Source organism: Plectropomus leopardus, chromosome 10 (assembly GCF_008729295.1).
Source record: "Plectropomus leopardus isolate mb chromosome 10, YSFRI_Pleo_2.0, whole genome shotgun sequence".
Classification (NCBI taxonomy): Eukaryota; Metazoa; Chordata; class Actinopteri; order Perciformes; family Serranidae; genus Plectropomus; species Plectropomus leopardus.
Window position 1 is genome coordinate 26,152,554 of NC_056472.1, and position 27,413 is coordinate 26,179,966.

A 27,413-nucleotide genomic window follows, 5' to 3' on the forward strand; every position below is an offset into this window, starting at 1 on the left:
TCATTGTGTAAATATTTTGTTAAAGCACTGATAGTCAACCCTATAATATTGTCGTCTCAATGTTGACATTGAGGTATTTGGTAAGAAATATTGTGATACTTGATTTTCTCCATATCCCCCAATCTTAGAATGATTTATATCCAGTGGTGGAACGTAATTTACTCAAGTGAATTACTTAATTTTGAATCTTTGATACTTGTACTTTACTTAAGTCTATTATTTTCATGCCACTTTATACTTCTAGCCCACTACATTTCAGAGGGAAATATTTAACTTTTTACTTGAATACATTTATTTGAAAGCTTTAGTTACTTTACAGATTTTTGGATAAAAAAACATAAGAGAATTTTATAAAACTTGATGTTTTGTTAGAAATTAAACTACCCATTACTTTGTAGTACAGCTCAAATAATGAGTAAATTAACCATTTTGCAGATTAACTGAGAACTTACTGGCACCTATTTTTGATTAATATTAAAGTCAATTTTTGATTTATTTTGAATAATTTTTAGTTTTGGGGTGTTTTTTTTCTGTATTTATTGGGTACTTTAACTCTTAATTATTTAAGTACATGTTCCTGATAAAACTAACTTTAACTTAAAAAACATTTTATGCAGGACCTGCAGTCCAGAGTGTTTTCAGATTGTTATTAGTACTCTTACTTAAGTAAATGATCTGAATACTTCCTCCACCTCTATTAGTATCATATTATCAAATGTGAAAAATCTGAGAATATAAAGTGAAGTACTTGCTAAACATGGCACTTTAAACTATTTCTTACATCAAAAACACACCAAGAAGCGATAAAGTGCAGCCTGTAGCGAGCTGCAGTGTCTATGAAAAGCTGTGACAGCTCTGAGCTGCGACTGTTTGAGTCTCTGTAGTGAGGTGCAGTCAAACTAAAAGCTGGGGGTAGTTTATTAACTTTTAGCAGCAAAATTGCATTCAGAGAGTCCTTTGACTCCTATGACATGTCGATCTGCTGTATGTTACAAAATATTTCATCACAACTAAAACATGTGACATGATCATGTTGCCGGGCTGCAGATGGATTTTATTATGCACCTGCCTGGTCTGTTTTTGTTGTTAGCAACAGTCTGGGCATGCACATAGTATATTAATAATTTGGGTGAACTCACCCTTTAAAGAAGTGTGTTTAATGAAGGTTTAATATGAATAAGTTTGAATCAGTTAGAATATTTTCTGCGTTATGTTTTGGATTAGACTGACTAATACTCAGATCAGTTTAAAAAGTTCAGTGGTGGCAGTAAGCATGATGAACATTGTTGAGATAATTGGAGTATTTTATCATTATTAATTGGTGATTTTAAATTATAAATGCCTAAAGCCAATAACCTTAACATGCTCTTCTGAAATAGGTGAGTGTTTTCTCCAGATTAAATCAATGATTAGAGGTAGCATAAATAAATGACCCTGGAAACTATACAGTTTTCACCACAGATTAATAAAGTATCATGTATCCTGGATAATGATTTAAAGACTGAGATTTTATTTATTCTAAAAGTGTGATTGTGATAGTTGTTTATAAGGGAGTGTGACAAAGGAAATCAAATCAGGCGACATACTGCTGTGTAAATAATAGCTGTGTAATATAATGAAACATTTTCAACAATTTAGGCTTTCAAAAGTGACGTCTCTCTGTCGTTAAATTAAAAAGCATTAAGTTTCACAGTCAGCTCGTTGTGGTTTTTTTTAGAAACTTGTGCACTGGCCCAAGCCATGACCAGTGCTTTAAGGGATTTCTAGAATGGGACCACATGTAGTATCTGTGTTCATCCACTCCCCCTTAGCCAGCGAGCCCGCAGCCAAAACGTCTACCAATCAGAGACGGAGAGTTAGCTGTGTTTGGCATTACTTTGAGCAAGTGTTCACGAGCGAATGAACAGCTGCTGTGAAGTCATGACCAAAAACTTGATTCACACTAGGTTCAAACTGCAAAACAGCATGCTGTACAGCAGTAATTTACCAATATCATGTTAATCAGAGTTGGTAGATGTGCTTCACATGCATAAAACACATGCAGTGTGGGCCTTCTGGACAGCTGATCTGTTTAACACATATTAGCATCCAGCTTTGATTCCTTGTCAGTTACTGCTCGCTTTTACTTGGCTAAAACGCAGCGCCATATGTGATGTTTAGACACCGGCTCTAAAACCTTTCCAGCGCACCCACATTGTGACTAATAGGGCAAAAGACCAATAGAACAAATTGAGGAAGCCCACACACATATTAACCAACTCCTCTTTAAAACACATTGTGACCAACAATTTTCATTATTGCAAAGAGATAAGGGCAATGACACCGGCTCAGTGAGGATTCAGGCACCCTCCGCTGTATGGCAAGTCAGCCCACATCCAGTGAATAAAAAGTGTAAAGTTGTTAGGATACAACAATTTTAAACTTCGATGCTGTAGTAGTATAAAAAATGATACTTGATAGCATGGCAAAAAGAAAAAAAAGTCCTGTGCACACAAAACAAGATGTTTAAAAAAAACTTTTATTATTAATAACAAGCAGACAGTGCTGGATCAGAAAAAGTCACTGAGCAAACGCCTCCAGGTTCGTTGTGGATTCGTTGCTGGAGAGAATCTCGTTACAGCCACAGGTTGAGGACCAGTTGACTTCCTCCCTTGTTTTTATCTGTGCAGCCGTGGGTTGAAAATCTCTTTGTAGATCAGTTTTTTATAATAGCTTCAGCACTTTCAATACTTTTGAATGTATAATTAATGTATAATCAATGGAGGTGGTTCCATTTCAAATATGTGGTATCAAAAAAGTATCAATAAATCAAATAGAGTGGTAGTAATAGAGTGGTGCAGGAATGAGTCCTAAAACATGGAAATGAGTTGGCATTTTTTGCACTTCTGGTTTCCTCATCTTGAAGTCCATGGGTTTTTGGTTAAATGCCTGAAATAAGATCTGTCGTTAACACGGGCTTAAAGTCCAGTAAAGTGAATTCGGAGATTTGTTTCAGAACACATTATAAATGTTGGAAACTGATTGTTGAAAAACCTTTACTATATAGTACTGGTCATTCAAATTAGGTCAGGTGTTTAATAACACGTCTTTCTGTGATGTGACAAACTCAGAACACATTTAATTAAATCACTTTACATGGACTTTAAGTGATTTTTTTATGTTCTGTTCTAAATGTTCTACATTTTGGCTAAATGAGACTACAGTACGTTATCACACCAACATGGCTTTACAGCCTCGTTGTGGTGGCAGTGTTTAAGCCACATGACCGTGTTCTACCAGTAGTTCATTTATAGCCCAACATTAGCTTTCGCTTTTGGCAATTGTATTTACACTTCAAAAATCACAAAAGTAGTGTTTGTTTGTAAAGATTATTTCGCCAAAGGAAACTTGTAAGTGTCATTAACTTTGGTTTGCCACAGAGGTTACTTTCTGCACTAATCCAAAATCCAGTGGAAAAATACTATTGGTGTTTTGTCTTGAGAATCAGGGCAATGTCCAAGTTGGCCTACCAAAAAAGCATCATCCCTGCAGCACTCTGTACAGTATATTTATATCCACCAGGATATAAATCATGTTGCCATAGCCACATAATGATGATCTGAGGCCTGTATCTTTATCCAATTTCTCTCCTTTTATTTGTCGTCTATGTAAATGTCATGGTATGCAGTTTAAGTTAAGACAGTATGGAAACAGTATGCATGACAAAAAATAACTTCACAACTTTCAACAAGAAAATTCCGACTTTCAGCATTTAGTAGAGTCATATACAACTGAATTTTTACAAAAATGTAAACTTAACCAGCTGCTATCAGTAACGAATAATTCTTAAGTCATATCATCAATAACAGATTGCCTATCAAGAATCTCCCCGTTTCCTCCTGGGATGCTGTATTAGTTTTGGGACTCATTTTCTCCTCCCACCAAACTTCAGAGCCAATTTCATAGCTGTTCAATAAACTCAATTTTCAGAAATATTAGGAACAGTTTGAGAAATCATCAACTTTGCATCGATTGCAAGTGCTTAATGAATTGGTTGGTGTTATTTGAGTGTCGCATTTTCAGTTCCTCTGACAATAACAATACTTCACCTGCAAAATGACAGATTACAATTACTCACTGTGTATTACCTTGAATTTGTGAAAAAAAACTTTGGTTACGCACAAACATCGACAGTCAACATAGAATCCAAAAAAGCCGAACGTTCTTTATAAATGGAATAAATTAGGGTCAACATTTAACAACAGCAAAACTATATCAAAACTGTAAGAGCTGTTGCTTACAGGAACACTTAGGACATACTACTAGTAGGGCTGTGTTTCATATTGTAATGTTTTGATATAGTTTTTTGTTGTAATATACAGATGCAGTTTACTTCAATTCATGAAAAATATTTGTCTTTTTTGGATTGGTTGTGGAGTCATGCAAGAAAAAGTTTTCTTCCCAAATTTAACATAACACGGGGTGAGTAATTGATATACAGATGGCCATTTTGCAGATGAAGTATTCTTTTAAAGCTCTAAGCTCAACCATGGTTTCAACGCAGTCTTCCAGTATTGTCTATATTTGGAGACATCTGTCACAAAGGTGCGTGGCTGAAATATAGATGAAGATAGATGTTCTGAGTTTTGCTTTGGGGTGCGCCAAGAAGTGCCTTCACCGACTAGTCACCCAAAGCATGAGGAAGGGCCTGCAGTCGTATGAAGCAGTGAACAAGTGAGCGGATATCAGTAATGAATGCTACAGTGGTCACTCTCATGCCAAGCATCGTTCGGCATTGGCAACTGCCCTTCCTCTGGCCTTTCTCCCCACGCCCTCATTTAAACTTTACCAGAAGCGATACATATACACGCACACACACTTGCATGTTAATGATGAGCAAGGCCTAAAATAAAGCCCACTCTCAAATCATGCCCTTTTAAAATCATCTCTCTGGGAGTTTCCTGCCCAGTGAGGATTGTCATAATCAACATATTGGCTTCCTTATCATGACAGCTTTCTTTTTTTAGCCTCTCTGAGTTCTCTCCTGCTTTCCACATTAGTTTGAGCCTTCTGTGATTCTAACAGATTTATTTTTGCAGTAAAAGTTTTCTTTAATGGCAGTGAGATGCATTGCACTACTCTAGATGGCTGCTCAAGTGCAGTTACATAGTCAAGCCCATGAAGCCATAGTTAACCCGAACATACAGCCATGTGCGGTCATGCGATTGATTGGTTCCTGCAGTGCCAACAAGATAATCAATATTTCAGCTATTTCACCCCCTCTTTAGCCACTGATCTGCCATGTAGTCAACTGTTCTGTTCTGCTCCATACACTATATTTATCCTGCACATCTCGCACTGACAGTAGAGGCAGGATAAAACGTTATCTTGTACTACTTGTACCGGAATAAAATGCAACAAGTAGGTGGACAATAAATGTGACACCATCAGGTTATTTTGGGTACCAGGCATGAGGTGGATGTTTCCTCATGAGCTACTTTACTCCATGCTGGAGGGTGCAGTCTTTCTCACCACTTGACCAGCCAGGTTCAGTGAGTGTGGAAACAATCAAACTGGCTTGACGTCATTTATAAACAGAGATTTAGCAGGTTTATTTTTAACTCTGTTATGTTTTGAACGGCTTCCTTTAACATTTTGTGGTCAATAGTATACATAGATGCATAATATTCTAAATGCTTTTTGAAATAATGCTGCCTGAGGGTGACGGTTCTTTTGTTATGCACATAGTAGGTGTATTATATCATGATATAGTCACAGCCAGTGACTTTATGACACTTGTTGTCTTTGAATGAAATGACATGGCTGACCTCATCTTTTACGTGACAGCATACCGTAGCTCTTTCAAATGAAAGCTGTTTAGCAGCCAAATATTATATTTCAGATTTCTGAACCTCACAAAAGCACCTGAACAGTCAGCAGTACACTTTTCAAATAAGTTCAATCAGCCTCCAGGGCTGAAAAATGAGGCCAACATGAAGTGCCTAAAACTGCAGTTCTGTGAATGGCCACTTGAGGCTCCAACTCCAAAAGCAAGTCAATTCCCAAAGACCCCCATATTGAAATGCTACAGCACAAACAAACACAAAAAACGGCCTCTATTGCTAATTTTGCCCATCATGATAACTGTACAGGGTTGAATTTTTATATAACTCACCCATATACATTTTATTAAGGCTTAAAGTTACTCATAATTAATGGTTGGCCACGATGAGTGACCATTCTGTCGTTCTTTTTACACAGAGATCCCACTATAGGCCCATTATAAAGTCCCTTCTTTATGCTACCTTTGCATTTTGATGTAAAACCAAACAATGGCTCGTTTTTGACCTGACGAAGATCCAAGTGGGATTGAAACGCTGTCTTGAATAAACTTGTTTGGCATAGAGTGTGTGCAGGCGATACCTTGTTTCTTCATTCAAGTTTTTAAAAAGCTTTGCACCTATGTGATGTAGAACCATTCTTTTTCAACCTGTCAAACCAAACAATGGCAGCATAATGCCGCTCCAGTGGCAAAACGTTGCAATAACAGTCATTTACCGTTCCTGTTATATTGCGGCTGATCTCATTCTCTGCTAGGAGGGTGAGGAGCTCCAGAATCTCATTGCTTTCCAAATTTGCTAACGTTTTCACTGTCCTTCTTTGAGTTAGCTACTATCTAGCTAGCTGTTTTATAAATCTCCCATGGTGGGTCACATTTATAAGTCCTTGTCAAAAGGTCAAACCCCCATGATACCATCCTGCCAGCTGTCTTTTTTACACTTAACTTGTTTTTGCGCTGTTACCCCATATTGCACAATTGTACCTTTTATACAGAATCCACCCCACGCTCCTCCACTGCTCCTCCCTCTTGTTCAAAGTTGTTCATTTCTGGTTAAAAAATATCAAGATGGCGACGGCCGAAATGCCAAACTCGAGGCTTCAGAACAAGAGTTCACAAACCACTGGGTGATGTCACAGTGGCTAAGTCCATTGTTTTATACAGTCTGAAGTTAGCTCAGAAATCTGTGACGTTTTTTCACACATTCAAGATTTCATAACATGAGAATATGCTTCGGAAAATGTGAGGTAGACATACAAATAATATATGATGCATTCTTGTGTAGCGCATACACTGAACAATTTGCTCCAAAGCTGCAGAGATCCAAAAACCTGGTTGAGTATATGACTACAGGCATAATATCATGAATATTTTGCATCATTCAGAAAATCTTGAGGAGAACAAGGGTTGAGTAAACACACAAAAAACAACATGTGCTTACTACCAAAACAAAAAAAAATAATTTTCTTGTCAGAGACAAGATAATTTTGAAAAATTGCTTGTTTTAAACAGAGATACAAGGATGAGGGACCTTGCCGGTAACTAAGACGCTGAGATGTTCAGAGGAGGTGAAGTTGCCAAGGGAAACAAGAGAACATTTATAGTTGTGAACAAAACCAAGGTTACATTAAAAAACACAAATTTGAGCATAAATCTACGTTTGTTTTAGCCTTCTGCAGTCGATTAGTCCAGCATGTTCCTGCACTCGGCCTAATTTGTTATCCTCATAACTCATTCCACTGTTATGTAACAGCACTGTGGGTCTTTTTTAACTTGTAAAGACTGCATCTTCCATTATTTATACCCTTTCATAGCACAGATCTATCTGGGATATAGGCCTGTATGGGTTTGAGTATTAGAACGGGGAAAACTTCCTGCGTTCAGGAGGAAGTGCAGCATGTGTGCGCCAAACTGTTGTCAAAAGAGACACTTTTAGAAGGATAAAGCCTATTTCCGAGTGAAGGCATCCATTCCTCTGTAGCTCAGTGGCATTAATGGAGCAGCGGGGCCAAAAGTATAGTGCCTTAGAGTCGTTACCTTTCTACCATCCATTAGCAGAAAATTGTTTTGACTTTAAAACTACTTTCTATAAATCAAGTGTGAAGGGTTTTCAGATGTTGTTAGAGTTGTGGTTTTGTCACTGTTAACCAGGGGAGCTGTATAAGTTAAGTCTAGGTTTCTGCGCAAAGAAAGGAGCAGAAGAGGGAAAAAGTAGGAACTACTACCACATAATAGTCAAACATGGAATGTATGTCAAACATGGAATGACAGTGTTTTTTCTTGATTTTCTGATATGATTAAAGATTATGTAAAGTGCACTCTCTCATCCAAGATAATGGCATAATAGGGTCAACTCTTCTGGAGGACTAAAAATGACTTTATTATCAATAAATAGATTAATTAATTAATACAGGAAAAATGTGGAAATAATTTAAAGTATGAATAAATACAGGGTTGAATAAATATGGAAATAAAAAATATATATTTAAAAAAATAAATGAATACATTGATAAATGTTAAAATAAATATAGAAATAGGTTAATGCATAAATAAATAAATAAAGGTATACATTGATAAATAAATGTTAAAATAAATATGGAAATACATAAATGAATAAAAGTTGATAATAAACAGTACGTAAATAAATAATGCAAATAAATATATTCATTTTGTTTCTACATTTTTTGTACAGCTATATTTATTTATTCATGTTTTGCTTTGTATGTGCGGAAATAAGGTAAATCCTAATCTCTGCATTTATTTCTTTATTTAGGTATTCATTGCAGAATTTATTCATCCTTTTATTTAATTATTTATTTATTTCTATATTTTATTTTTTTTGTATGTGTTTATTTCAGCACTTTTTTACATTTATTTATAACTTCATCTTCTTATACATTTGTTATTTTTGGTCCTCCATAAACTTTAAAAGAAGTAAGTAGTGTGCCCAGAGATGTCTCTAATGCCTGTTCTATTTTTAAAAAAGGTCAAGAGGGCGTTCATGAAGCTTCATCAACACCAATCGGACAGATGATCACCAAGTATGGAGAGGGGAGCTTTTAAGGGTTGAGGAAAGAGCGTCTGTTGGCGAAAGCCCCCTGGCCATTTCACAGCAGATCACTTCTGAAGCCTGTTGATCTTAAAGGTATGAATAAAGTGTTGCATTTGAACCAACTAAGTGTTCATTTACGATAAATTGTTCAACTAAAACCATATTCTTCCATATTTCTGGTGTGATTTTGCAAAGATCTAAGAGACCTCGTCAATTGCATGTGTCTGTTTAGTAACCCTAACAGGCAGGCTTTGAGCCAGTGTGATGCAGCCACTTCCAAACAGGATCTTCTCGTGGGACCTGTTACCGTAGTCACTTTCCATCACATAGATTAAGAAAAAATACTTGATCCTGACCTTGGGGAAATGCACAAACTGCTGCTGCTGATCTCACTGTGATTGTAGCCACAGGCATAGAATCAAAAAATATGAGCTCTGAGGAAACTCCTGGTATTTGTTTCAATCAGCGGAGACGGGGTGGCCAACAGGGGAGACGGGTGTTTCTTTTCAATGGCCATAGTGAAAAAACAGCCCAAAATAGAAAAGAAAAATGTATAAACAAGTTGAAATTTACTTAAATTACTGGATTGGATTCCTCATCAAAGAAAAATCAGACGAATAATGATTGAGTTTAGTTTTAAACTGACAAATACATACAAAGAAAATGCATTGTGGATATTGGAATAGCATGAGAATAATTTTAAAAAATTACTTTTGGCTGTATTTGACCACCTTTAGAGTGTTTTACTCTTGCAATAGCAGTAGTTTTTGTTTCCCCTTGTCTCTGTCACACTTTACAGTATATACATTAACCTGCATCTTTTCCATTAAATATGCTCATTTACACTTTAGGATTAAAAATAGCTTTGTCTGAAAAAACATTACACACATATACACACACACTCACACTCACACATAGTGTTTCTGTTATGCTGATATTTGTATCAGGTCTTCCTGTACTTTTCCCTCCCAAAGAGACCAACTTATTCCCATAATGGTGCAATGGAAGATCCACCAGTGCACCAGTGGGACTTCCCTGGAACTGATAGCATCCCCTGCCATTCAGGACATGAAAACAAGCTTCATTATCTTAAATACTTCATTATCTTGCTTCTTAATGGATGATGATACATACAGAGCTTACAAAATAATATTTTTAGATAGTACACTTAGTATGTTTAAAGCATGTTTTTTTAACCACATCCAGTGACAGTAGATATAATTGAGATTTTTTCACAGTAATCAAAAACATAAGGTAAAAGCAAATCTCCACATATAAAACACAAAATAGTTGATTGCAAGACTGTTTGTCCCCTTTAAAATGAGACATTGGTGATTTAACCAGTTGATTCTAGAGGTGGAATTGGAGATGACCTAATCAAGTTGTGACAAAGTGGGGTTTTTTTTGGTTATGAAATGGAAAGTCCAACAACATCAGTAGTAAATTTCCTGGCAAAATATAAAAGAACATCCCAGACAAACTCACACCAAGTTTACCGAAAAGTATCAATGGAGGGAAGGACACAAGAACATTTCTGAGACACTGAATATTCCTTTAAATAAAGTAAGGTTAGTCAAAGGGGTCAAAAATGAGCACAGCTGTAAATCAGTTGAGAGCAGCCTTTGCTCCTACATGAGTGTTCGCATGAGAAAGTTCAAGTTGTTTTTTTTCTGTGTTGCAGGCTCTTCCTTTTCTAGTGTGGGTTTCCTCTGGATGCACCAGTTTCTACAAACTACAGGCATGCAGGTTAGGTAAACCACAGTAAAGACTATACTTCTCAAAACATGATAGTTTCAATAGCCGAGCTCCACTACAGGATTAGCATGTGCTGGGATTTTTTTTTTTAATCTTAAAAAAAAAGAAAAAGAAAAATGCAAAAAGAACAAAAAACAATAAAAATATGTACAATGGGTCTTTTCAATGATGGAGCTGTACAGTTTTGGGCAAGAATGTGCAAAATATTAACTAGGAAATGTGCAATGTTTCACAATATAAAGTGTATATGTATAAAGATGAAGGTTCAAAAAATGTCTGCAAACGTAATGCATATAGACAGATATTGTATTTCCGTTATAAATAATATTGACTTGAAAGGGGGTAAATACAAAGAATAAAAAAAAATAAAAAGAATATTTTTTTTGTATCCCCACTTGAGGCTCTACTGCATACATCAACAAGGATTATTATATTTTTTTAAAATGCTATTGAAAAAGGAACCTCAAAGAAACAGCGTGGGAGATGGAGAGCCACCTAACTCTGGGTCCTTATGTTGCCACATGTTGTATTTGCCATCTGTCCCATCAACACGTCTCTTCTTATACAACAAAGTAACAAACTGGACTGGAAACATTTTATTGCCTATAATTCTTTCATGAGGGCTCTTTCTATGCACTGAGATGTGACCGTGCTGGGGGAACAATTAATTGACTTGTGAGGGCGTCTGTGGGGAGATGTCAGACATGAAGAATCACCCTTTGCCGTGGCAGCTTTACGACAGCTCCTACAGTTATATGCACAGCTGTATTATTCTGTAATATACTCATAAAAGTATATGTGTGCAATAATATGCTAGTTGGCTGCACAGATAATGCCTTTCACATTTTGATACCAAGTTATTTTTTCCAAAGCACACTGAATTTTTCTAGCATTAAAATCAATGTTTATTATGGTGCATGAGAAAGTGTGACATAATGATCTATTACAGTTTCATGAGTGCGTTGGATGTTCATTCTGGCGTAGGGTTTTAATTATTAACAGTTAGGATCTCAGTTAGGACGGTTGCACGGAAAACCGTCATAGCCAGCTGTAGTCAGGAGGGGGCAGTGTTTGCATATAGATGTTCATTCATGAAGTCACGTCGCCTCAATGGGATTCATTCAGCAAATCTTTGATGATGTGCTGCGTTGTGTTGCACTATCCCGAACATATATCTGGTACTTTACGTGAACAGAATTTAACATGACACACTGTATAGTATATGCAGTGCTATGTTGTGTATGTGTTAGATTTAATTTAATGAAGTTTTATCATTTTATATTGGTTAGATTCTCCCGGTTATGATAAGGCATCAACCTACAGGGTGAGGATCCTTAAAAAGTCTTAAAAGGCCTTCACTGGTATTAAGATGTCTTAAGTTAATCTGTCAGTCTTTAAAATGTTTGAAAATTATTATAAATTGGCCTTTAAAAAAAAACTATACCAAATTCTTCCTCCCAATAAATGTCATGTTATATGTTAAATTAAATATTTGCAAAATCATCCCTAACTTTAAATAATTAATGTTGGTTCCTGTTTTTTTTCTTGAGTTTTTTGTAAAATTGGTCTTAAATTTAATTCTGAGTGACGTTTTAAAAAGTCCTTAAGAAGTCTTTGAAAAGGCTTTGAATTTATTAATCTTAAAAATCTCACACATCAATCTGTCAGAAGTCTTAAGACATGAGTCTTTTTTATGTTGCATTATAAAATTTCAAAATATTTGGTTACATCTTTTATTATTGCTGTTGTTGTTTTAAATAGACCTGTATTTGGGAGAAAAAAAATAAATGCTAGTTCAGGATTTCTTTTTCTTTTATTTTGGTTATTGTAAATTTGTTCTGAAATTTCATTCCAAGTGGCATTTTAAATAAACTTTCCTTAAGCTGTAGGAACTCTTAAGTGTGGCTGCCAGCACATTTTCTGTGGGTGTCTTTTGTGTAAACTGTTTGTAGTGTTAGTTTAAGTTTCTTAGTAACTGTTACCAAGGTTGTAATTGTCTGCGTGCAGCAAGATGGAAAATACAGCAGAGCCTTCATGCCCTTGACCTCATTAATTCAATCATGTTTTTCAATTAAATGTAACAATTCTGCATTTGATTTAATTATTCAACGATCAGATCCGCTCAACTTAGACTCTACCACAGAGTCTGATCAGTGTTCAAAAATTATCACCTTTTTATTTTCCTCGCAGGCATGAGCAGTTTAAAATAGCATGAACACGTTTAGAGAGCTCGGCTTGTATTCCAGTTCGTTTTCAGCTTTGAACTGTGTGAAACGGAGTCTTCACACAGCAGCTCATTTTACAGTCACTCTCTCGGCACCCGCCTCGCTAATTAGCCTATCTCTATGCCTGTGTGTGTTTCTCTGTGTGGAACTTGCTAAACACGCACATCGTTTGAAACCATTCATTCATCTCTGCTCTCTTCAGCTGCTGTCATGGCAACCTCGTATGACTGGCAGAAAACAGACCGCAGTGTCTGAGCTCCAGTCGACCTGGACGCTTCAGAGCACGAACACACTCTTATGGGCCAATGAGTTGTGATATCGAGGCATCAGGGCGGCCGCAGACCGTGAGGTGAGTCTGAGAGGCCTGAAGAACTGGGTTATCTAACAAAGAGTCCACTTTCATGTTAAAAAATCTGGACCACAATGCAAAAATGGTACGTCACTAAAATATCTTGCAGTATCTCACCTTCTTGTTTAATGTTTTGTCTTGACAGGACCATGACGTCGCATCTGGCATATCAACCCCTGCTTCCTGCCGGAAACAAATACCTGCAGCAGAAATGGGACAAGGCTTCATATGACTTACACAGGGGGAAGGTGAGGAGACCTTAATAACCTGCTATTACTGTTTTATCCTGTATTTTGAATGTTTTCACAAACACCTAGAGCTTTTATTGTAGTCACAACTTTAAGGACCAGTATGTAGGATTTTGGGGGATATATAGGCAAAAATGGAACATGATATAAGAAGTATGTTATCTTTAGTGTATAATCAGTATTTTTGTGTTTTCGTTACTTTAGAATGAGACGTTTATATTTAAGTAGGGAGTGGGTCCTCGTCCATAGAGATTGCCATGTTGCACCACCATGTTTGTACAGTTGCCCAGAACGGACAAACCAAACATTAGCTGAGACGGGGCCATTCGCTTTGTTGCTTCAGCCACCAACTGCAGCCCCTGTCTGAAAAACACTGATCCGTAATGTGAAATTGTCATTGTTTTTATTGGTTTAAATCAGCTGGTCTGTTTGTTTTGGAGAGGAAGAGAACTCTGCGGATAATTCGACTCACATTTAAACCTCCTGAGTATCTGAATCAGAAAGAAGGTGAACACACAAGTTTTCGAGGTTAGCGTCTCATCTGCAACATGCCAAACAGCTTAAAAAAAACCCCTGCTATGTTATGTGAAAGTGTTTTATCTAGTGTTTATACTGTTTTAAATCACCTGGTTTTGAAAACGAAGGGACCTCTGCAGATAATTTGGCTCCCTGTAAAAACCTCCTGAACAATGAACACTAAAGGAAATCTAACCTGGAGCAGTTTCAGCTTGTTGTAATCTGCAATCCTCACCACTAGATGCCACTAAATCCCCCCGAATCTTCCACACACTGGACCTTTAACCTATATTTCCGGTTAGTGTGTGTTGGAATTATTTAGCAATTTACAGAAACCTATGTGTTTCTTTTTTTTATTCCTAGGTGAAGTCAGCAAAACCAACAATAAACACAACTCCACCAAAGACCTACAGTCACCTGGCTCTCAAGCTGAAGACCCAAAAGGTTTTATCTCTTAGGCTCAAACTATTAGAAATAAAAAGCCCACTGAATGATTTTTTTTAAACTTCATCTCAAAATAGAAAATTGTATTATCGAACCTGAATACTGTGTTTCAATTTCGTAAGCTTGAAGAGGAATGGACGATGAAGATTCAGAGGGAAAACAACATGCTTATGGAGAAAATCTCACACATCATGAGAACAACAGGAGGAGTCGACAACAGGAATTATTACGACAGGAAAAGGTCAGTTGAGGTTTTGGCAGAACTGTCAGTGTAAATGTACATATTTAAATCAGCCAACTGGTTGTATTGCCAAGGAATACGGTGGCCCTTGAAACTGAAAACCCAGGTGTAAAGCCTGTGTTTACTCTTTGTTGTAGCCTTGGCAAGGAGAAGCGACAGCTGGAGCTGCTCCGCATTACCAAGGAGAATCAAATGATCCTGCTCCGTCTGAGCCAGTGCAGGTCTCACTATGATGTGAGGAGCTGGCATGAGGACTGGCACAAAACTCTCAAGGTGATGGACAGCATTGCACGTTACCCAAGAGGAAGGGCGAATCGGCAAAAGGTTAAAATGTTTTCTTTTTTTAGAACACCTAACAATCATTTATTCAGCACAATCTGTCGCTTCTTCACTCATAATGACCTCCTAAACTGTATTGCAGGATCTTTAGTGAATAGCATAACAAAGATGTTTTATGTGCAAATACCAGGGACAAGAAAAACCCACCAAGAAGCGCAGTGATTGTAATAAAGAACAAAACGTCAGCCCTGCAAGCAACAAGGTCAATTGGAAAGTGGAGTCTGAAGAAAATGAAAGGAGGCAAGAAATCAGCAAGAAACAAGGTACCGTGACCAAGCTACAGCAGGATGCACCGACGTACCCTGAACAAAATGCACCTCAGAAATCCATCTCACCAGATTCACCGGAAAATCCTGGCTCTTCCGACACCACTGAACTTACAATAGACAAACCTCATACTGCTGAAACATTTTCCTCTCCTGATGGATCTGAAATGTCCAACACTCATCCTCACACACCTAGAGCACTGGAGCAGGAGGCTGAAAGTCCTGCAGAGGGATAAAATGAGACTGAAGAGACTGTGTTAGTTTTTAAAAAGACAGTCTTAGCTCAAAAATAAGTGGAAGTATATATTGTATGGGACTTACATGATAATTGGTATTAGATTAGTCCTAAACAGAGCAGTAGTATTACTGTATAGGCTGTGTAGCACATTACTTTGGTAGATTACAGTGTTGGGAACGTCACTTTTGAGATATAACTTGTTGCAGATTACTAGGTACCCTGTTAAAAATGTAATAAATAATGCATCTATTTTAAGTACTCCAAAGTAATGTAATAAATTGCCTTTGGTTACTTTTCTAACAGATGTTTTAAACTGGGCAATAAAGCTGCAAAATGTTCAGAAATAGGCTATGCCAAAAGAATACATTCCTGCAAGCTGTAGGTCAGTTAAAGTTACACTAAATTATCTTGAGAACATGCAGCCTATGTATGGTCATGAATTGTTACTTGTACTTTATGGATAAATGCTTTAACATCCACAGAAAAAAGTGATACAGTTGAGTAGTTGAGTCTCAACTAATAAGGACTGTTCAAATAAAGTGGAACTACACATTTTTACTAAAAAGTGTATATTCACATCTAATCCCTTTGTAATCACCAGTATTTTGATTATTAACTATAATTTAATTGCCTTTTTTTCTGTTATTGTAACTTATTGCAATTTCTTTTTCTTTTTTTGTAGTTTATGGAGTGTTCATTTTTTATGAAAGAGGATAGCATGGTGCAAAACAGGAAAGGCACTTCAGAAAAGAATTTAGGCAATGGGGAGGGAGTTATGTTTTTTTATTTGGCTAAGGGGAGGGACATGCAGCTTTGATTAATTTTATTTTGTATTTAAATACCCTCAAAACCCCAAAACCTGTAAGTGGGTTTAAAAGGATCGTTTTCTTTACACAGAGGCAAGAACAAAATAAAGTTGTGGCTTGTGTGGAGGTTAATGATGTTTACAACAATAAAAATACATTTAAAGAAGAAGAAGTCATACCCCAGCAACCCCCCTGCTCTGATAAATAAAGTATTGTCCCTTAGTTACACTCAACACTTGAGATAATATTCACAGTTAGAATGATTTTCAATATGTTTCTTTGATAAAAACAAATGAATTAAATAAACAAGGTTACAAAGTGCTTCACAAATTGCATGAATATAAAACGAAGAAATAAAACAGTTACAATAATTAAAACACTGTTACGAGAGCTAAGAAAAAAATGGTACACAGACGTAAAAACAAAATAAAGTAGTGGTAGCTCTGGAGGTTGTCATAATATTTAAAAAAAAAAAAAAAAAAAAAAAAAAGAAAGAAAGAAAGGTGACACCCTTCCACCTCACCTCCAGCTCCAATAAATAAAGTACTGACCCTCAACACTCAATATATTAGCAAAAATAATTATTTACGATTTGTTTCTATGAATCAAAACAATCAATTAAATAAATGTATATTTTTATATTTTTATATTTTTATATTTATAAATTTATTCCACATTAGGACATACTCCGAAAGTGAAAAAAGTTGACGCGGAACTGTCTATCTTGTTAGTTTCCTGCCGGGACAGTTTTGCAGAACGCTCGTTGCAGAAAGAAGCCGCGGATTTGATTTTCGTGCAGCTAGCGAGCTAGCGCCCGCTGTTCTGTGCATAGTTTGACACTCAGCTTTTCTCCGTCTCCAATAATGACACGCTTCTGATAGTCAAACTGAAAATATTAACAAAAACAAATCAAAATGAATCTAGACAGACTGAGAAAACGAGTGCGGCAGTACATCGACCAGGTAAGAATTACGGTTTCTTTGAGTTTCCAGCTAGCGTAAATGCTAGCTTGTGGAGCGTTAATGGTAACAAACCTTCGTAGCTAACGTAAAGCTATCACCCAGCCACCCATAACAGTAAATACACATTTGAGTGAGTCTTGTTCTGTCTTTGTTTTTTGTTTTCAGCAACAGTATCAAAGTGCTCTGTTTTGGGCCGACAAGATAGCGTCTCTTTCTCACGGTGAGTGCCGTTAGAGCTGTTCACGTTAGCCAGCACGTTAGCGAGCTTAAATCTTTCACGTAAAGTTAGAAGGATAATTTTATTCAGACTGGTGCTCTATGTGGTGATCGCTCGTGTTTGTTGTCATTGTTACACACGGTCACAGCTGAAAAGAAACTTTTTTTCCAAGTGGTAATGGCAGATGACAGAGAAGTCTGCCAACAGTCGCGATGTTGTTGTTCATCAGAGGACTCTAACATCAGAAACTGACGACTTTAACTCTTTGTTTGACATGCAGAGGATCCACAGGATATCTACTGGCTAGCTCAGTGCCTTTATTTGACCTCACAGTACCACAGAGCCTCCCATGCCCTCCGATCACGAAAACTTGACAAGGTAATAAATACAGGTTTAGTTCACATGTTACGCATTTGTATATGTTCTTATTGTTACTCTAAATTGTGTATATCTCTGCTGTTCATTGTAGCATTGCACACATATTTATATTTTTATATCTTACATGGTAGTTTTATACATTGTATTGTAGCATAAGGCACAATTTATATTTTACACACTCAGCACATGATCCATATTATATTTCAAATGTAGGCACACTAGTGCTAATTGTCCTTTACTGTAGTTCTTAAATTTATATTTTTACATATTTACATACTCAGCATATTATTATACATATTTTTTTTTTTTTTTTTTTTTTACAAATGTTGCCCATTGTTTACCATAACTGCATTTCTGTTTTTATATACATGTGCTGGTACTTATTTGTACTTTCTATAATTCTTTACGCTGGCATCAGAGCAACTGCAGTGAACCACAATTTCTCCCTGGGGATCAATGAAGTATTTCTGATTCTGAATAGAATGACAAGGTTCATGACAGAAAGCAATGTGCAAATGAGTTGCGTGTGAGTGTGTGTTTTTCGAAACCAAACTGATCATAATAGCCGTAGCATAATCTCACTTGTCTTCTCGCACACAGCTGTACGGAGCTTGTCAGTATCTTGCTGCTAGGTGCCATGTAAGTAACTGGAAAACACATGCTGTATCGCATCCATGTTTATAAATCACAAAATATAATCTAGAGAAACCTGTCAGATATTGCCCTTGATTTAGATTAATGTCTTTCTGTTTTGTTTTGGTTTTTTTTCTAGTATGCTGCCAAAGAGTTCCAGCAGGCCTTGGATATCCTGGACTCAGAGGAACCAGCAAGTAAGAAGCTGCTGGACAGGAGTGTGAAAGAGGACAGTGGGACACCAGAGTTAACCAAGGATTGGGACATGTCCCCTGCCTCTGTGAGTCTAAACTGCCACTGAAAGATTGGAAAATACCAAACACAGTGCATGATTTTTGAGCTATAATTAGATTATAGATTTTGGACTGGCTTGCTTATCAATGTTGCACGATCTAATCTAATTACTCAGCTGTATTGTCTTCATCTCAACACTTTTTTTTTAAATAGTCATTTTTACTTTTGTGGATGCTGCAAATATGTAGCTGATTTGTGCCAGTATTTTTTTCTTTTAGAGTCTTGATTTTTTTTTTTTTTTTTTTTAGCCATATGCAATTCTACTTCCTACAAATAACATTCACCACCAACTACAGTTTGGTAAAAGTGATATACATTTGCATGAAACTAACATTAGCAATGCTTTTTTCTATTTTGTTAAAAAACTGTCTACACAGTTTGATAATTTTGCTCATCAGTATTTATTGGCACAGTGGTGAATGTTTGTGTGGTGATGAATTCTGGCGTTTGTTGTAAAGCACTTTGAGTGGTGGGAAGACTAGGAAAGTGCTATAAAAATGCAGTCCAATGACTATTTCACATTGCTGGTCCAGTCTTGTTAATGCCGTGGATGGAGCTCTAACTATACATAAAGTTATGAGAAGTATTTTTGAACATTTACGTGAGACTTTGACCTCTGCCCTCTTTCTCTTCTCCTTCTTTTCTCTCTGAAATATTTCAGATCAACAGCTCCATCTGCCTCCTGCGGGGTAAGATCTATGATGCCATGGACAACAGACCACTGGCCACCTCCAGCTACAAAGAGGCCTTGAAACTGGATGTGTACTGCTTTGAAGCCTTTGACCTTTTAACGTCCCACCACATGTTGACTGCGCAGGAAGGTGAGGCTGATCTGTGGCGAAGATGTGCACTCACCTATAAAATTTTATCTACAGATATGTGCCATTTATGATAATTTCACTGACTTGTTAAATAGTAGTATAATAGTAGTACAAAATGTTTCTGTGATTTTTCAACAGAGAAAGACTTCCTTGACTCACTTCCTCTGAGTCAACAATGCACCGAGGAAGAGGAGGAGCTTTTACATTTCCTATTTGAGAACAAGTTAAAGAAGGTAGGGGGGGATTTGAAAATAATTTGTTTTGCTTGTGTTCATTGATTAATTAAAGGATGGGGCTTCTGATAGTTTGTGTATTTCTTATTGTCCATTAAGCGTAAGACAAAACCAGATCAAGATCTCAAATACAAAAGTCCTGCCTTTATCCTTTAATATGAGTTCATAGAGAGCTAACAACCAAATGAAGCTCTCCAGTGTTGCCATGCTTCAGGGTTCATTTGTATACAGTTAATATTCATTGAAATGCAAATGCCCATTATGAATATTCTGGCCTCTTTTGTCCTGTTACCTCTCTCTGCCTTTTTCATGACCTTGCTTTATTTCCTCTCCCACCTTCTCACATTTATACCCTGCACTCTTCTTTTGCACATGTGCACAAACACACACACTCTCTTCTCCTTCCCACTGCAGTATAACAAGCCCAGTGATCTGGTGGTGCCAGAGATGGTCAACGGTCTTCAGGACAACTTGGATGTAGTGGTGTCTCTCGCTGAGAGGCATTATTACAACTGTGATTTCAAGATGTGCTACAAACTCACATCAATGTAGGTGTCTTTAGGTTTACTTAAACGTTTTTTTGTTGGTTTTTGTGCGTTGAATTCCTCTGCAAATTATGTAGAGTTTTGCGAAGAGCTGTTTTAGGACATTTGAGTGCATTTTCATGTACGTGAATATCGCTTTTATGATCAGGTTTTGGAGTATCCAGTTTCTGTGTTTGAGTATATAAACACCATATTTCATTTATGAAAATCCTAAATGTAAGCTTACCATTACCACTTAGAAAAAAAAGGGGGTGTGTACGCAGAAAGTGAATAGCCTGATTTCGCTGTACTCATGTAAATACCATATCCTGAATATGATTACAACTGGGAAAAAAAGGTTCTTTATGTAGATGTAACCACACCCTATGATGCCTAAATCCATCATACCAACCAACATCATACACTGTAAAAATCACACAACAAGGATAATTCTCAATTTATCTCAGTGCACATCTGTGGAGCTGTAATATATTAAAATGCCCCCCGGACACAATAACACTCACTGCATCAGCTCAGGTTTTTAAATAGCAGTGATTGGGAAGTTAGAATTTTATATTTCGGTTATAATAAATAATTTCATTCTTTGTCACCTTTGTATGCATACTTCCTTGTTTCACCTGGAACCAGCCACTGTTGCAATACAAACCCAAACCCAAATCCACATCATTTGTACAATATAAACCTCATCTAGTGATCACATCTGTCCAGGTCAAATTAATCACTATAAGTGAATTATTATTCTAACCAATGTTTTGACATTTCTGTGTTTGTTATGGTCATATGAAGTGATGAAACAAACAGCTTTACTATTTAGTGAATCTTAATCGACTGTTTTTAAATACAGTGAAGCTGTTTCATTAGGCTACGGATCCATCAGTGACCACCGGCATTATCAGTCCACCTGATGAGTCCAGCCTCAACCACATGTGCTTTCTTTTTCTGTCTCCATCACAAGCAGCCATAATCTTTAAGGAAACTGCTTTTTTCATTGAGAGGAAATTACTTTCTTTTTCCTGTCATGGTTTTAACGTACAAGCACCACCAGCTTCAGGTAGTCAGCCCAAAGCAAACATGTTACCATTCAGCCAGTATCATGGGAGTAAAGTTTAAAAATTAAACAAAAAAAATAACAGTTATAAATTGTTTTTTCATAAGTTGTCATCGTTAATTTAAAAAAAAACTAACACTATAAGTGGACTTCTTGATTAGCCTACTGTAACTGAATAACTAAAACAGCATTAGTATATGAATGACTCTATGCAAAGCGACAAATTGTTGCCGATGTTTTTGCACTTTTTCCTCTAGTACTGTCGAATATGTGTGGGGTTTTTTTGATTGATAAATTATAGTTCATTTAGATGTTTGACTTATGACTGCCTGGGAAATAATGAAGCTTTATGAAAACATGAACAAGTTACTGCAGTAGACTTCCTGTTTAAAAAAATGCATAACCACATACTGAAGCTCTGTTTTTGTGTTTCAGGGTGATGGTGAAAGATCCTTTCCATGCCAACTGTTTACCAGTCCACATAGGAACTCTGGTAGAGCTTGGAAAAGCAAATGGTAACATACATGTAAACGAATTATTTTTAGTTTGATTTAGTGGCCTTACAATGGTTGATAAGTTAATGTTGTTCAGTAAACATTTATTGTCTTTTTTTCCCCTGCAGAGTTATTTTACCTCTCGCACAAACTAGTAGACTTGTATCCAAACAACCCGGTAAGTGCTGCAGCTTTATCATCTTCCATTTATTTCCCTGTTTGCATCATTTCCAGTGCACCATAACCACATGAAAACGTTTTTTGCAGGTTTCCTGGTTTGCCGTCGGGTGCTACTATCTCATGGTCGGCCATAAAAACGAGCATGCTCGGAGATACCTCAGGTATGTATTTGCACACTCAAAAAGAAGCATATCCTGCTTGATGTCACATTGAAGGTAGTTTATATTTATTTATTATTGTGTATCATATGTCTCCTGCAGCAAAGCCACCACTCTGGAAAGGACATACGGTCCTGCATGGATTGCCTACGGCCATTCATTTGCAGTGGAGAGTGAGCATGACCAAGCCATGGCTGCGTACTTCACTGCAGCCCAGCTGATGAAAGGGTAGGTGATCCATCATATCTGTCCTGTCAGCCTACACTGACAGTTTTTCTATTTGTGATGACACTTGATGTCTCCTGCAGGTGTCATTTACCCATGCTTTACATCGGCCTGGAGTACGGTCTGACCAACAACTCCAAGCTGGCAGAACGTTTCTTCAGCCAGGCTCTCAGTATCGCTCCAGAAGACCCATTTGTCATACACGAGGTGGCGGTGGTTGCCTTCCAAAACGGAGAGTGAGTCATGCAGCCACAAACTCACACAATTTAAACTCGGGCCTGTAGTTTGACAAAGGTAGTATAAATGTTATTGGCAGCACAAACTGAAGTTGGCACACACCGGTGGTGTTTGTAAAAGCTGGTTTTAATGGACTCTGGAGTCAGAAGTAAAAAATGAACTGTTTATTTTGTCCATGTACCAGCCATATAAGTGACTGTCAGCAGCTGAAATATAATCACAGAACGACCAATAACTTGCTTCACAAAGTCAGGAGCTGTTGCATTAGTTTTTTTGGCTAAAAGTCACATGACTGCCTGAAAAATTTACATAAAATTACTGCAGTTTACATGGCATTACCATCTAATGAGGAGGATTTAAACTACCCCTCATAGGTTCAGATTACAAAAGGACATATTTTCTTTTATAACTGCTATTGTATCTAGCCATGCTCATACTTTTAGTTTGATTTATGAGGGTGATGACATATGTGGATTAAAAAAAAAAAAATTATATTCACCTATATTATATTTTGGTGGCAGCAAAAAGGTGACAAGAAAATGTACTGAAGTAAATTAAGTCATTTGCATTTTTTTCAAGTAATTTTCTTTTTTTGGGGGGGTAATTAAGTTACTAAAGATACTTAATGTAATTGTTTTTATGGCTCATTTGCTCATTTTTGACTAATTTTTTGAGGTTCTCATTTCCTTCCTTTTTGAAAGAAATCAAGCCAATATGTTCAGGTTTCAAGGGTTGAAGCTAGGAGAGCATCTGATTAAAAGATGAGTTGAAACAGTTGCTACACAAACACAGGATACACAGATTGCAATCACAGTTGTATCTGGTTTATTTTACTAAGAATTCAGATGTGCTGTAAGGATGTTTTTCACTTCTACTGTTTCAGCTGGAAGACAGCAGAGAGGTTGTTTCTTGACGCGATGGAGAAGATCAAAGCCATCGGGAATGAGGTATCTGATAGTTTGTTGAACTGAAATGTCTTGAAAATGTGACCAAGTCTCTGTAATTAATTAATGTCTGCTTTTTGTCATTTTCTTTAAATTGAAGGTCACTGTGGACAAATGGGAGCCTTTATTAAACAACTTGGGCCACGTGTGTCGGAAATTGAAGTAAGTATGGAGCCAGTTTGAGCAGCTTTCAGTTTGAATGGTCTTGAATTGGCCCCCATAGGAGAGTGGGTTGCTCTTGCAGCTTTTCTATAAATGGCATCATGGATTTCTTTGAGCTAGTTCATATAGCTGTAATATGGGAGGCTTAATTTATCCCGAGTGGATGAATAAACAAGAGTGTTGTCTTCTCTAATTTGTTCATTCCCCTCCTTATCTTATTTTCTTTCACTTTCCTCCTATGAGCTATTTTCAAAGATGGGCTCCTCTTGTGTTGCATTCACTCAGCATAGGTAGGGCCCTCATTGAGAATTTATGAAAAGACCCTTTAATGAATTATGCATAGCCACCACTCGATAGATATAAGGGGCTCGCAGAATGTGTGTACAAGTGGTTGTTTTGAAAGGTTTGGATAGTTTTCATGCAGAAAGAGGGTTTCGTCCTTACAGAGTGATTGCCTCGCAAAGGTCTTTGGTGCATCATCAATACATCAACGCTATGATGTAAACAGATGAAATCACAGTCGCACATGTGTGCAAATGGAAAAACTTGTAGCATACTTTGTGAAAATGATCTTGGTTTTGCTGACCTTAGATCATAACAGCATCAAAACAGTCTTCAGTCACTTAATAATTATTCCTGTGCAAAGGTTCACACATTTTCAGAAGGACTATAACTAATAATACTAATTTAGATTTAGCCATTATTTGTTAACTGACAAATCTGGTGTGAATCAATGACTGTAGACTTTGTTTTTTTAGATATATCAGCTGTTTTTGTTGTCATTTCATGACTAAACATAGTCATTTTCTAATATTAAGTGTTTATAATTACTAAGTCTTTTAGTGCCCTTTAATGTTCTGTTAGAAAAAATGTATATCGTCACATTTCTGCATGAATCTGCTTGTGAAATTTTGTTAAATCCATTAATATGGACTTGCGTTGTATATTTGTTTCCGTAGAAAGTACGACCAGGCTCTGGAGTACCACCGTCAGGCTCTGGTGCTGATCCCACAGCACGCCTCCACCTACGCTGCCATAGGATACGTGCACAGCCTCATGGGCGACTTTGAGAGTGCTATCGACTACTTTCATACGGTATTGTGCCTTTTCTTCAGTCTGTTTTTTGCTTCTTCTGTAAAAAGCGTGAGTAGTGAATATTTGGCGAGAACTACCGATACAAAGGAGAGTTGATCGCCTCCTTTTCAGAGTGCGAGAAAGAAAAGGAGTTACCTTTGAAATTAGAACTTTAAAGAAAAACAGTCTCATTGGAGGTCAATTTGTTGAAAAGATAGCTGTCTTTATTTTATTTTAGAAAAACAAACCTGGGATCTATTTTAAGACAAAATAAATGCTTCTTACAAGTGCACCCGCTGTGAAAAGCGGAAATCAAAATAAAGACAAAATGAAAAAGATGTTGAATTGTATAGATTTTTGGTGGCGTGGAACTTTGTTTTTTGTTTCAGTAGTAAAAACAAATTCACAAAGGGTAAAAAGAAAGCATGACTTGTGATTGGTAGATTGATTTTTCATTGTTATTAGATGATTTGTGAAAAATGCTCAACATTGGTTTCTTCCTGTGCAGGCACTTGGACTGAAAAGGGACGACACTTTCTCTGTGACGATGCTCGGCCACTGTATTGAGATGTACATCGGTGACACAGATGCCTACATAGGTGGGATGCAGCTGTACTACAGTTTCAGAATTGTTGTTTATGTCTTTTAAAAATGATTTTACAAGGCTGAGGTGAAACATCTCAAACTCAGAATTCAGCTGTAATAGTGTATCTAAGTGCGCTTTCACACCAGAGCTGTTTGTCCCGCTTTAAACGGACCAGAGTTGGTTTCCTCGGATAGCCTGCTTCAGCTGGGCAGGTGTGAAAGCTAATCCAAACTCTGGTACCAAACAAGTGAACTCTGGTTCGCCTGAAAACGTGGGTCTAGGTTCGCTTGCAAGTGAACCCTGGTGGGAAATGCAAACGGACTATCCAGCGAAACCAAAGAGAGGAAGTGACGTAGAGCGCAGTGCATTTTGGGTAGAAAACAATTAGGTTTGAACATCAAAGTAAAAACAAAAACCCCAAGACTGCATAAATTTGGTGTTGCTCTATTGTTTTTGTGGTGAACAAGCCGGCAGAAGAGGATGGATTTTCATTTTCCATCTCGGCCGATCAATGGGCCGGAGTTTCTTCTTCCTCATGCTTTTTTTCTTCTTCGTTTCGGGCAATACCGCCCCCGCCCCAAACGAACAGCTGTTGTAACTGCGTGACTTTGTCCAGGCAGTTTGGTCCGCCTTCAGTAGTGCAGTGTGAAAGTGAACCAAACCAAATGAAGGTGTGAAATTTTTCGAACCCCTGGACTATCCTGGTGTGAAAGCGCCCCAAGACTGTTTTTTTTTTTTTTCTGATTTACTCTCACACTGGGGTTGTTAATTTTAGAATTGGAAGTGGGGGTGGGGGCTGAACATGACTCTTTTTTTTATGCTTAAAATGTTTGACTGTAGAAATGTACATGTGGTGTTGCCCAAAATGTCAATTTGTTGTTGATATCTGTTCTGAGACACCAGCTGATACATACTTGTTCAGTGATCAGTTGTCGTTTGTTTCCTCATAGGCACAGACATCAACGACAAGGTGCGAGGCAGCTTGAACACCCCGGCGCTGATGAAGATGCTGAACACATCAGAGCCCAGTGAACTTCTGGCCACCCCGAGACTCGAGGACACCAGCATCACATCCTTGGAAACGCCGCTGTCAAATCAGGACAAGATGATGCTGGAGACGCCTCTGCGGCTCTCTTTAACCCTCGAGTGCGATATGTACGAGAGTGACGTGATGTTAGACACCTTGTCGGACACCAGCACGTGATCTCACCCTGTCAGGAGGTGGAACTGTCGTAGCAGCAGGTTGTCAAAGGTTCACATATCCAAGCCCGAGGACGACTATCAAACCAAAACTTCAGCACCAGTCCTCCACCAAAGGTTTCCTGTGGATTCCCCCTCTTGTGCGTCAGATATGGTTGTTTCTGTAAGTGACTAAACATAGAACGTGCTGTTGTGAACATTATGAGTAAAAGTGTGTGTGAATTTATACACAGCACCTGCTGTGCATCATATTAATTTTGCAAGAATGCACTTTAAAAGGGGAATTAACACGTGCCTTTGTACGGGGTTGAGTACTAGGTTTAGCATCGGATCTCGGGTTAAGCCTGAAGACACTGGGAACATGTGGCCCTCTGACGCTTGATTGAACGGAGCAAACACAGCCGCACACCTCACTTCACATCGAAAAGACTAAATTCACTTATTACTGCCTATGGCAGGACCCTCCGTGTTGCTTAACCTGTGGATTTACAAAGTGAATAAAGAGCCAGCTAATTACAGTTTTTGGTGAAAAGAAGTTATTAGCAATTCCTACAATAAACCATGCATTTATCTTAAATTATTTTACTATAGCTGTGTTTTGTGTTAAAGCCATTCTTCAATGATTTCTAACTCTGACCTCTCTGCTAATATCGTCACCAAGCTGATTTTCACCGGCTCTCGGGCGGCTGTTCGAACTACAGAATGTACATCCGCATTTCATATGC

General features: G+C 37.5%; 2 protein-coding genes across 3 annotated transcripts; both read left to right on the top strand.

Annotated features, from left to right (window-relative positions):
• Window positions 1-13,155: 13,155 nt before the first annotated feature.
• cfap97d2 (CFAP97 domain containing 2) lies at window positions 13,156-14,682 on the top strand. The gene is made up of 4 exons (XM_042494784.1): window positions 13,156-13,199; window positions 13,345-13,447; window positions 14,327-14,407; window positions 14,530-14,682. Exons 1-4 carry the CDS (start codon window positions 13,156-13,158, stop codon window positions 14,680-14,682), a joined length of 381 nt encoding a protein of 126 aa, XP_042350718.1.
• Window positions 14,683-17,059: 2,377 nt separating this feature from the next.
• On the top strand, window positions 17,060-27,269 carry cdc16 (cell division cycle 16 homolog (S. cerevisiae)). 2 transcript variants are annotated; one of them, XM_042494557.1, is made up of 18 exons: window positions 17,060-17,259; window positions 17,425-17,479; window positions 17,757-17,854; window positions 18,455-18,493; window positions 18,627-18,767; window positions 19,443-19,602; window positions 19,741-19,835; window positions 20,250-20,383; window positions 21,864-21,943; window positions 22,051-22,100; window positions 22,190-22,263; window positions 22,363-22,488; window positions 22,569-22,721; window positions 23,606-23,669; window positions 23,767-23,828; window positions 24,788-24,923; window positions 25,411-25,501; window positions 26,418-27,269. In XM_042494557.1, exons 1-18 carry the CDS (start codon window positions 17,212-17,214, stop codon window positions 26,690-26,692), a joined length of 1,881 nt encoding a protein of 626 aa, XP_042350491.1. In that variant the 5' UTR covers window positions 17,060-17,211; the 3' UTR covers window positions 26,693-27,269. The 2 variants fall into 2 exon arrangements, with proteins under 2 accessions (XP_042350491.1, XP_042350492.1); XM_042494558.1 differs by having other exon boundaries at window positions 26,439-27,269.
• The last annotated feature ends 144 nt before the right edge of the window (window positions 27,270-27,413 follow it).